The following is a 12,591-nucleotide window of genomic DNA, read 5'->3' as shown; positions in this document are numbered from 1 at the left end:
GCGACCATTTTTTGATCGGAGTGAGCTCCAAAGGAGGAACCCTCCAAAATGTGTCCTCCTCGCTCACATCACTGGCCTCAGCCCAATCGAGTGATTCAAAAGTTACGTTGAAGTCACCACCAACTATTAGTGGATGACCTTCGTGCCTAGCTTCCAATAAGTTATCCAGATCCTGGATGGTTGGGGAACTACCACCTCTGGTGCTCCAAGCAATTACATTGTATAGATCGGCCATCATACCCTTGCATTGGTTAACCTAATCCCATGGCTATCTCGGCTATTAGTAGACAACTCTTTTGCATCGCAATTTAATGTAAGACTTACAAGTGCGAGCAGCCCCTCTGAGGACCTGCCATGTTTGGATGGTATTGCAGGTCTGTGCAAAGTCATAAACCCTGAAATGAACGTAGGGGTCAAACTCCAGTTTTCTTGGAGAATGCATATCTCAGTTTGAACGATGAGCTCCAGCCAATGTGGGCAATCAAGCTTCCCCCTTATGCCCGCCACGTTCCATGATGTGATTCTCAGCGTTTGCCCATTGCCTTTAGAAGTAAAAGCCGGGAAAGGAGTCAGAATGTTCGATTTGGGTGATGCATGGTAATCGATGATTGTGTCCGGGGCGCTGGCCTGGGTACAATCACTCAACACTATTAGTGGATCAAGGACTTGTGCCATCTGTGCAGAATGTAACATACACTCTTGCTCACTGGAAATTTCATCTAGATAAGAGTATGCATGGTCATTGATGTTCGTGGGACATTTAAGGAAACCGTGTTAGGGACTGGGGTTAGTCAGTCATTCTGCGATAGAGATGAGATAGGAAAATCCCCTGGAGATTGACACAGATATGCAATTATATGCATGCATTTGACATCATATTCACTGCATGCCTTTTATTCACTGCATACCTTAACTTTATTAACGTGAGTGAAGCATTCAAATACATTACTGACAGATATTTGCAGTAGAAACTTGAGAGGTATACATGTCTGTGCACTAATTTACAGTTTAAACACAAAAACATGTATTTCTTGTTTATGTTTTGCCCTTACACTTCAAGAGATATTTGCATATCTAAACATGTACTCTTTTACTCACATTTTTGCAGTTATTTCTAAAGTTACATGTGTGTATGTAAAACAATATATTCGAAGTGCAAATTGAATACTTAACTAAAGTTAACTTCACTACCTCAGTTGACATGATTTTTACTTACCCAGCATGTTTTCTCTTTTCCTTCAAGGTTTATTATCATGATGTATGTTAATCAGAGAAAGGCTTATTGTCTGTATTAGAAGGCTGATAGAGAGGTCTGGAGAGAAACTTGGCAGTGAACTTGGAGAAACAATGGTCGAAAGCGACTTTCCATTCATCACATATCAGGTTGTCAACATTTTCAAGGTTGAGAACCAAAGTTTTAGTTCAATGTGATGTGAACCTGAAGCCATGTTGAAGATACACGTAACTAATTGGTCCCTGGTGGTGTGAAGGAGATAAGAACATTTCTAAATCTTTTGTTACTTTTAAATTGGTTTTCTCACAGCTGAAGGTAGAGATTACCTTTAGGTTTTGGGAGGCACAGACCTCTCTGGTTGCCCTATTCTTGCTAGTGTGAAGTGTTATGCTTAACACTTATTTCCTTTCATTTTCAGGCTTGAATTGAAGTTTGTATTGTGATTATTGCAATTCGATATGCCATCTTATTGTGCCTTAACCTAATGAGATATGTCATATTACCTACAGTACTACTGCGTTTACTGAACTTATTCTTGTTACTGAACTAATTCTTGGTGTGCATAAATACTGGATGGATTAAAAATCCAAATGAAACTCTTTAACTACATCCAGTGGTTCGTGGTCGTTATTGTGGAGTCACATTGGCTTCACAAGATAGAGATATATTGTTGAAGTTTCCTCTCTTAATGCTTCGCGTCAGCCATCAAAGGTATAATGGTTAAAATCTTTATTGGCTTGACTAAGAGATTAGCTCTAGGGACCAGTGCTCTAACACATCCATCTTTGTGTGTTATAATTGTTGCCCTACCTATGACGGATATGCCTAGACATTGGTTCCTTGCTCACTGTACCATTTGAATCAGAGCGGGAGTTCAAATAGCATTTGGTGGACATCTTTATAAAGCTAATATTTAAAAACAGGAGCCCACCAATATGAATTCACATTTTCAATGTAATATAAACATCTAATTACCTTCCGTAATATAATGGATCTTGCAGACTCTTAACAAATATTTTAATGGCTTTTAAAGGCTATCTCTCTCCTTTCCCAACAGGCACAGCTTACACTATGTGCTGATGTGGTCAGTACAATTCCATATCAAGGCAATTGGAAGGAAGTTCTATTTTTTCTATGCCAACACTGGCAATACACTTCTACTTTTGGGAACTTCCACCCACAATCCCAGGAAAGACAGGTCTTATGTGTACTTTTAATTAAAATAATATGTGGATTTCGTACAAATATGGCTATAAATTGGATGGACCAAGAAAAGTGAAGTGTTGGTCAATTCACAGAACGGTGAGGTGAATAATCATAAACTACCTAGAAGTAAGTCCACTTGTAAATCTACCCATACCATTTTTTCAATGGTTTGCATATCTCCTTTCACCTGTCTTCATTCCCTACTGTAGTGCAGAATCAATTTTATTTGAAAATGCAAAACCGAAGAAAACACCCAGTGCTTCAGCTGTAAGCATAGTCAATCACGTCTTAAATAGAAGAATCCTTAAGATAATTTCATACTAACCTCTTTGGTAAGTGTTCAAAATGTTTTCCCAAAAGAGCTGCTTGACAGTTCTAAAAGCAAGTCTAAGTTTATCATAGGTTCTTTAGGCTCACTGAGAGCACTGAATGGGGGACTAATTCCCAATCTTCACTGTACCTGGTAGGGGACTGGGATTCGGGAAATAATCATTTTTAAATAAATTATCTGTTGGCTGCCTCAGTGCTCCTTTTTTCCCATGCTCCTGATGGTGTCCCAGCAGTCTCTGGGACACCAGAACAGGCTCCCCACCAAAACCTGGCGCAGCTTTCAATAGCATGAGAGCAGCGCCAGTATTGGTCTGAGTGACCTAGTTTGCCACTCAGATAGTGCCTGGGAGTCTGTGCTGTTTCACCAATCTGGATGTGCTACACAGCTTGGTTGGAGAAACCTTAGTGTGCATGTCTGTTTGGGCGGCCTAAGACATCCGACCAAACTGACATGCGCACTTTACAGTGCACCTACCACTTCTCCTCCCTGCAATGTCCCGGCCCTGCACTAACCCACCCAAGACTCTCTGGCTAAATCAGTCAGCGGGAAAAAATTTTTAATATTTTTTTCACTGACTGACTCAGTGGGCCAACAGTCCTCTAACATTATGGAGGAGCCGCCCCTGTTTCATGCTAGAGACCACCCCCTCAGACAGCTGAAGAGGTTTCATGACAGAACCCTGATCTCTGAAGGACATCCTCTGAAACTCCCTTCTTTCCGCTCTTGGGTATGTATGAAAGTATAATATTTAATTAGCAGAGAATACAACTTTGAGAGTGAGAAGACACATGGCCTATACTGTACTCTATAATACCTTAAAGATCAATCCAATCACCTTCATCAAGAGGTGTGGACAGAATTGTCAAATGCGTCAACTAAAAAAGGCTAACTTACAGTCTACCACACAAGAGACCGCTGCACCCAATTCATCAAAAGCTTCAGTTTGTACTATAGATTTGTATATAGACATGGCAATTTCTCATAGGCGGTAAACTCCAGTCTGGTTAAATTTGCTGCACATATTTTTTATTTATTGTATGGTAGCATTATAAATTGTTTAAATTATTAAATGGTAAAGTCTCAAATATAATATAAATCAATTAATTTCAATCTCTAGGCACTGGATAAAACAACAACCTCATTACTTAAACTCTACTGCATACAATAGCTGATTTATCCAGTGCTCATGGCTCAGCCCACTGAGGGGCAGGGGGTTGGGGGGCTCAGCAGGGGGGAGTCATTTCTCAGAAATGCCAAGGCTTATTGAATCTGGTTTTCTTTTATGTGTGTTTTTTACACTGCACTCATTTTCCAAGTGAGTATTCTAATTATATTGCACATCATGACAAAATCACTCTAATTGAACAGATGCTGGAATGCAATGGCATGCCATGGCACTAGTCCATGTTGAGGAGTCTGGGTGTCATCATGTACTATTCTAATGCTTACCAACAATATGGGCATAGCATGAAAGATAGACTGTTACAGGAAAATCCATGTAGACAAACACATTTGTTTTTCTCACACATTCACAGACTGAGAGGGCCAAGAAGCATAGCACATTTGGGAACATGGGTACAGCCCTCCAGAGCAATAAATCCTAACACAATACTCGCCAGACAGATTTATATGCAAGCATACACAACTCTCTGCTCACTGATATGTCTTTGGTATAGGACTAGAACAAGACTCATTCCTAATTTAATTCCCATCCTCCACTAGTATTAATAAAAACAGGCAGATGGACATGCCATGTGCACACAAGTCATACAATAAAAAGCTTATAGACTGGCACTATGTTATATCACTATTGCAACAAACAGAGAATGTGGGGCAGATGATAAGACATTAACCCCCTATGGGTGACTACTCCCTTCGGATACCCACATAATAAAAATAGACTGAATTCACTGAAATGGTGCAGACTGAAGGTAGACAATGAGTAACAGCAAATACATTTACTTCAGTGTTCTAACAGTTAACTTGCTGAGAAAAAACAACAGTATCAAGAAGCAAAGTAACCAGTCAGTTCTCCACTTTAAAAAAGGGTGGAATCACATCACCATGCATCACATTGTGGAGTACTTCTGTTCCAGTGCAGGAACTATAAGAACCTCTGCAAGTCCTCAGGTAGTTTCTTAGTGGAGTACTCAGCACCATCTACTCTTCACAACGCTCTTAAACTCACCTTATTCTGTTTAGGGTATCCATCCTTGTGTTCCAATTCTCCTTCTTACAAGCTAGAAACACTCTCCATGTTTTCAATCAGTTTTTTTTGTGTCCTTTTTCTGCCTCAGCTCAGACCAATCCAGCTTTGGCAGTTCCTGAAGGTTCCCTATCCTTCTCTGAGCCACAACACATTGTTCTCAGGGTCAGGACACTTCTCTATGTATGTACACTTGAACATCTTCCCTTAATCTATATTTCATATAGACCCAATTGGCATTGTGGGATTCTTGGGCCTCAAAGATGTTATAGTCCATAGTACAGAAAGTCTGACTTGCATTGGTACCCTACCACCGGTGTCTCAGGTAGCAGAGGATTTGCATCAAGGACAGACACTATAGCTTTGTTCCCCGATTCAAAGTAATCTTCCCTCTCTAGAGAACAGGAACAATTTGGCTATCACCTTCCATTGCATTCATGAACTTTAAGGCTTCCAGCTTCGTAATTCTTAGTTGTTGGCTATGCTTGAGTAGTGGTATGTAACCCTCATAAGCAGATCCAAGTAAATAGCGAACCGACAAAATGTAGTGGTTTAAAATTTACAGACAAGTGAAAAACTCCCTGAGTAGTGACTTCCTCTCACTAAAGAGTGAGAACCGCCAAAATGGCAGTCACATTAAAATACCCTGATTATGCAGGTAATTACATATTTTTTAAAGAAATTGTTGGATATTATCTGGTGTTTATACCACATTAGGATCTCAGGGGCAAGCATCAAACCAGACAGGCTACACAATAGTACACAACAGTATTTTTATCACTCCTATTTTCTATGGATTTTTAAGGATCACTTGCTACCTTGGTATTATATTGGCATAACTAATAACATCACAATACATTTCATGACACACATGAACATGTACCCATTGATACTAAATTAAACATATGGTTGATTGCATTTGGAGACAATATCAACAGATAGTTGTAAAGATAGATACCTTAACATTATACTGCCTGAAAAGGTACTTAAAAAATGCAAAAAAGTAACATCAGGCTAATAGGCCATGAAGGAAATTTCTATTAGAACGCTAGTCAGCAGAAAGATGTTAATGCGCAACAAGAATTGTTACTATTTTGTTTGTAGAACAAGGATTGGTAGTCTTCACATTGTGCAGGTTCCCTGGTTAGCTGCAGGGAGGCAAGGGACAAAGATGAGTTCTACTGATCTTCTGTCCATAGGTGTGTGGCTAGCTAATAATTGCCCGCTTCCGAAGGCGGAGCATGGAAGGCACGCCAGCCTGACTTAAGCAATGCTACATGTGTAGCAAGTAAGGTCCTCACACATGCCAAACGAGGGTGTGAGCTCACAATCCAGACTCTACGTGCCAATGCTTACCATGGAGGGATGAGTGTTATGGGACTTAGGTTGACTAAGGGTTAAATTGATTGTTGAGTTAGTGGCTGATGCCCTATGTGGATCAATTAAAGGTGGGTTTGCCTTCAGACTACGAAGCATCCCCTCTGGATCAAAGTATACCGGTTACAGTGGATGATACAAAGATGTTAACTGGCCACAATCTAAATGAAGCAATAAAAAGAATTCATGAAAAGGGAAGACCGTCTGACCCCATTATGTAAAAAAGATTGTGATACAAAAACATTGTATTTGTTCTATGATGGATCAGTGAATGGCAGGTAGTGCAGCGGTATCATCTACAGAAATCCCTGCAAATGATAATAATAGAGGTGTCACCAGACACCTGTTGGCTTTTATACAGGGATTGCAGGCTCCCATGTGTTATAATAGTGTAATTCATGGGATTCTGTAACCCATGTAAAAAAATCAGTGTCTAATTTCCTTATAATTGGAGACTTGTGAGACACCCAGTGGCCGATTATATATTATTTTAGTATGTCAGAATAAATTAGCAAGTTATTACAGTTGAGTTCTGATGTCACAAGTCCTGCTGTGAGGGCCACTAAGTCAGGTTATGGAGCATTTTTTGTTTTTTGCATTTCTTATATAGAGAAAAGCTAGAATGTTTCTGAATGTTTCTACATATTCCAAGCTAGTGAATCTTTTTTTTTAAGCTGACTATTATAGAACTATTTCTTATATCCGTGTGCAACAAATAGCTAATAGGCTTCCGACAACATTTTAATGCACTAGTGATTCTATTTTTACTCTTCATGTTTGCAAACAAGCTCACTCTTTCATATGAAAGAGCTACGTAGCAGAGTTTTAGGTGGTTTGTGGCAAGGGTGATGGTGTTACCATGTATTATATGGGATAAAGTACCTAGTGTTGTACATTATAAGGACACTACAAGTAAACTGGAGTTTCATATCTTGTGAGGGAACTCAGCCTTCAGGCTCGTTCCTTCATATGGTTATGGAACTCCTCTGTGACTTTTAATATCCTTATAATGTACAGTCGCAAATCATCTGACTCTGATGAACAAATGGGTGGGGGGGCGGGCTGGAGGGATGCATCTGACCATATGAAAACAAGAAAAGAGGCAGTAAAGAGCACGAGGAACACAAGGGGCTCCCAGGATGCTCTTGAATAGATCCAACGGATGGAGACACAAATTTGTTAAGCACCATTAAGGGGGTGGGGGGAGTTGAGGAGAGTTATAAGGTTCATTGTTGGCATAACCACTTCAAGATAATTAATATAGGGATGCACTATATGTATGACGAAAAGGTGATCGAGATAAGATGGAAGAAAATATATTCCTGACAGTGTATTATGTTGCTAATGTATGACTATGGCTTGAAATGCCAATAAAATTATACTTAAAAAAATCAAAATAATGTACGACAGGAGGTTCTTTATCCATGATATCACTGATATTGATGCATCGATCACTACGAAACTTGAATAGTAATGCAATACATTTTTACTTACAGAAAAATATATAAAATGTATAACATACCTTTGTGAGACACAGTCTTTTCTGCTTTTTCAATTTTTTCGTGTATTACTTTCTTTTCAGTTTTTCCCTCCTTTGTAGGTTTTTCCTTCTTGACAGCTTTTTCTTTCTCTTGTGGTTTCTCTTTCTTTTCTGTTTTTTCTTTTTTTGGTAATGTTTCCTTTTTCTTGGGTTTCTCTTCATTTTCTAGTTTAGGTTTCTTTTCCTTCACTTCTTTCTTTTCAATTTTTTCCTTCTTTTCCACCTTTTGTGTGATTTCTGGTTTTGAAAAGAAATGATGTCAGAACTCGACTATTAATATGTTATTACAATTGAATCCTGTCATCACAATGCCTGCTGTCAGGGCCAGAAGGTTAGAGAGTATAATTGGAGCAGCTGTTTAAAACAGCAAAAACCGAACGCTGCTTTTCTTTCTTTTGCTCAATTGTTAGCTTCAAATGACAAGCAGAGATTTCATGTTTGTTTTTTGCACTGCTTAGATAGTTACAGAAAAGCTAGAATCTTTCTGAATGTTTTTACACATGTTGCGCTTGTGCAGCTTTAAAAAAAAACTGATTTCTGTGAAACTGTTTCTGATATATGTTGCAATAAATAACTAGCAGGTCTTTGGTGTGTTTCATTTTTCACTAGAGGTTTTATTTTTATTCTCCATGTTCACTCTTTCAAGTGAAAGAACTATGCAGTAAGGTTTTAAGTGGCATGAGGAGAAGGTGGTGGTGTGATCATGTATTATATGGGATAAATTACCCCCTGGCACACAAGATAAAGATATTGCAAGTCATCTCAGAGTTCTATAACCTTATAAGGGAACTTGGCCTTCAGCCTTGTTCCGCTATATTGCTATACAACTCTTCACTGACTTGCAATATCCTTTTATCCTTATAATATACAGCAGGAGATAATTTATCCCTTACATACCTGATATTGCTTTTTCAATCAATACAAAGCTTGAATAGTACTGCAATTATTTTTAACTGACAGAAAAATATACTGAATATTTAACATACCTGTGTGGGGCAAGCTTCTTTCTTTTTCATGGCTTTCTTTCTTTTCAGTTTTTACCTCCTTTTTAGGTTTATCCTTCTTTTCAGTTGTTTCTTTTTTTTGTGTTTTCTCTTTCTTTTCTGTTTTTTCTTTTTTTAGTAAGTTTTCCTTTTTCTTGAATGACTCTTCTTTTTCAAGTTTAGTTTTCTTTTCTTTCACTTCTTTCTTTTCATTTTTTTCTTTCTTTTCATCTTTTTGTTTGATATCTAGTTTTGCTTTCTTTTCATGTTTCTCTTTTACTTCTGTGATCACTTTCTTCTGTGGTCTTACTTCAATATTTGTTGGTTCCTTTATTTCAGTTTTTTTCTTTGTTTCTTTTTCTTTCACTGGTATTTTTGTTTTCTTCTCTTTTGTTTCTAGTTTCAGTTCCTTTTTAATTTTCACTTCAGTTTTTTCTCTTGGTTTTGTTTTTTCTTTTGCCTCTGGCTTCTCTTTCTTTTTGGGAATTTCCTTGTGAATTGCTGAAATCAATGGACATTTATTGTTAAGGAAAGTTAGGAACATCCTGAGTTACAGTCACATGTAATAATTGTAAATGTATACAGAAGCTCATGGCTGCACTTTCGGAGTATTACTTAAAATGCACACAATTTACTTATATCACTATATGCATCTAGGACGACTTTAGATGGTACTTAAATAGTATTGTGCTTCTCATCTTGGTGCATTTCACCACCATGTTATAGGCTGTTGGGTATAATTTTTGAATGATACCATGTTTATAATCACAGAGTGCCAGATGGGTGAATGTGCCCATTAGAAGTTTAGTGCAATCAACAGATTCATTGAACAGCTGGGTTAAATATGTATTTCCCACAAATTAAGAACAACACCAAGTTTCACTATTTACACAAAAACACTAACTAGAATATCTACAGAGTCTACCTCCTATTTATTTTGCTTCCTTAAACCTCTGTAGCAGCATCCAGGAAGGCTGAGTGTATAAATTGCATTTATGTTTAATAGAGGAATTAAGTTGTAAGGTTTAGAGATTTGCAATTTTCTTTTGCTTCCAATCGTAATAAAAACACAATCCCTATTGACCTTTCTTGCATATGGGCGAATTAATGGAATTAAACTTAGAATGGAGTGAATTAAACTTCTATTAAACTACACAAACACCAAAGGATGACATTCTTTATACAAACATACATTTAGAGAAAGTGCTAATGTTTGTGTGCTTTGGGGTAATTTTGACCAAAAATAAAAGCTTTAAAAACAACTTCTCAAACGTCTGTAGGCAATATGCACAAAGTGCTTAGCTAATAGTTTTGGAAAGTGCTGACTTACAAATCTGCAGATTCACAAGACAGATGAGAGGCAGAAACAGAATATGCCTCTAATTATAAAGGGAGTGTGTGGAGGCATGGTACTTGGCTCTTTGGTTCAATGACTTTGTGATTGTAGGAAAGTGATTCCTTTTTGCCTTGGTCACCCCTATTTTTAGTCTGATGTTTGGAGGATACTGACTTATAAATTGTGCTGGTCACTGCTAACCAGCCCCTATCCTCCGAAAGATACATAGTAATTGGTATAATTCCAATTAGCAAAGGCAAACTACCTGTTAAGTCCTTAGTATATGGTAGGGCATGTAGGTTTAGAGACCCAAGTGGGCTTAAGGCAATTAAGTGTGCACTGCTGTGGTGTTTGATGTCATGTTAAAGCCAGGTCAGCTTTGCAGGCTGATTTTAAAATAAAACTGCGTCCAAGTTCGACTTTGGGATTAAAAGCGCTTCCACTGTCCAAAACTACTTTTTTATTGTGTATAAGTCACCCCTGAGATTTGACATAGGTGCCCCCAATGGCAGGGTACATAGTTATAAAAAGCAGGCACAGAATAAAAGATGTGTTATATGCTTTGGTAAAGACAAATAACCCAAAGTCATTTTTCTCAGTTGTAGTACTGCTAGCCCCATAGGCTAACATGGAAACACTTGATTAAACTTTAAAAAGTCTAACTTTTAATTGATTGGAGCTAGCTGACGTATCATTTAAAGTATCAAATTAATGGTTACATTAAACCCAACAATTCGCCATGGCCATATTTAATATAACTATTACAGGAAAGTAGTTTTAGAACTTACTATTCCGAAGTTACCTAAAGCAGTCCTGTTGCAACATCTACTGATTGCTCAGCTTTTGACAACCTGAGTAAATCTGCTACCTGAGTAGGTGTGAAGAGGCCTAGGGCTGCAGCAATATAGTCATTTTTTTCCTGGAAAAGCCAGGGAGAGGAAGGGGGTTGGGTTTATAATCTGGATTTCAAAGGCAGGAGCCACTGCAAAAACCAGATGTCACAGACCCTAGACCACCCCCACTTCCTTGGTCGCTAGCCAGACGGGAGTCCCCTGATTAGATGAGGACCGTGTCTGAAAGGGAGTGTAGTCAGTTGTTAGCCACACCTCTTAGTAGGGTTAAACAGGCACACACACCTCAGAGGGAATGTCTCCATTTTCATTTTTGGGAGAATGCAGCATTTTGGGCCCGAAATATGCCACACTTTACAGGAAGTGGCCATAGCAGAAGGAGCTAGCTTTACTAAAATTGGTAATGGTGCCCCCTTCTGACAGTTAAGATTGGAGGATACATATGGGAATGCTGCAGGAGCTCCTACCATCACTGCCTGAATAAGAAGAAGAGAAGAAGTTCTGCCCTGCTGGATCCACTGACTCCAGCATAGAAAGGACTGCACTCTGAAAGACTGCACCTGCTGCACTCACAAAGCTCCACAAAGAAAGGGCAGGGCCTGATTCCAAAAGGGAAGAAGTGAACTCCCTGACTAACAACAGGTACAAAAGAGCTGAGAAGTCACCTGCAATGCCAAAGATTGGACACCCCAGCTGACTAGGTGTAACTGGGCTTGTTCTGGAATGCGCAAGTGCATTGTGGGAGATGGGGTCCTAGCCCCCACGGGGGAAATCCACAGCCTATGAACCCTTGGCAAGTGCTAGAGGATAAAACTCCCCAAAAGATCCAAGATCCAGCTGGCAGCCTTATCTAACCAACACAAACCAACTGAAGACAACACAAAACCTCACAAACCCTCTCTGCTCAGACACTGATGTGAGTTGATGCAAAGCCTCAAAAGCCTCATTGCACAGCTACAACAGAACCAGCACAGGTTGATGCAAAGGAGGGTAACCCCGACATCCTGCATTTGTCCCTTGGAAGGGGATTGCTCCCCTTGTCCTACCTCCCCCATACCTGCCCCATACCTATGCTGTGTTTTTGGACATTGCATTGTTGCTTCCCTACTCCTTCTTTGGGGCCTGAGGAGCCACGCGGATAGGACACCGATGCTGGAGGCCCTTGGGGCACTGATGGCTGGAGGTCAACCATAACCAGCTGCTGAGGGGCAGAGGACACAGGAAATAGCGAGGCTGTGCGCAGGCAGGGAACAGTGTACAATGGTGGTCTTTTGGGACTGCCGCTCTCTATACATCCTGTCCAGCATATTGGGCACTGAGGGACTGCAGCAATGACAGGACTGTGGTGGGGTGGGACCCTCAGAGCCCTGGGCGACCTTTACAGTGGCAGCCTCTGGATGCTGACAGTGGCTGGGTGAGTAGAAGGAACTGGCAGGCAGAGGGTGATGCAGTACAGATTGGAGGGGTCTCCCTGCTGCAACGCTTGTTAAAGGGACCCCCTGCCACAGGCTGCCACTGATGTGACTG

At 39.7% G+C, this 12,591-nt stretch overlaps 1 protein-coding gene across 1 annotated transcript in view; it reads right to left on the bottom strand.

Annotated features, from left to right (window-relative positions):
• TRDN (triadin) overlaps window positions 1-12,591 on the bottom strand; it is an 865,465-nt gene that overhangs the window by 234,011 nt on the left and 618,863 nt on the right. Inside the window, exons 17-18 of the mRNA XM_078647890.1 lie at window positions 8,881-9,378; window positions 7,877-8,131 (exon numbers count right to left, since the gene is read on the bottom strand). Of these exons, the coding sequence (XP_078504016.1) occupies window positions 7,877-8,131; window positions 8,881-9,378 (753 nt within the window). The remainder of the gene's footprint in view (window positions 1-7,876; window positions 8,132-8,880; window positions 9,379-12,591) is intronic.

Source organism: Lissotriton helveticus, chromosome 6 (assembly GCF_964261635.1).
Source record: "Lissotriton helveticus chromosome 6, aLisHel1.1, whole genome shotgun sequence".
Lineage (NCBI taxonomy): Eukaryota > Metazoa > Chordata > Amphibia > Caudata > Salamandridae > Lissotriton > Lissotriton helveticus.
The sequence above is the reverse complement of the archived record's forward strand: the minus strand, read 5'-3'. Positions and strand labels throughout refer to the sequence as shown.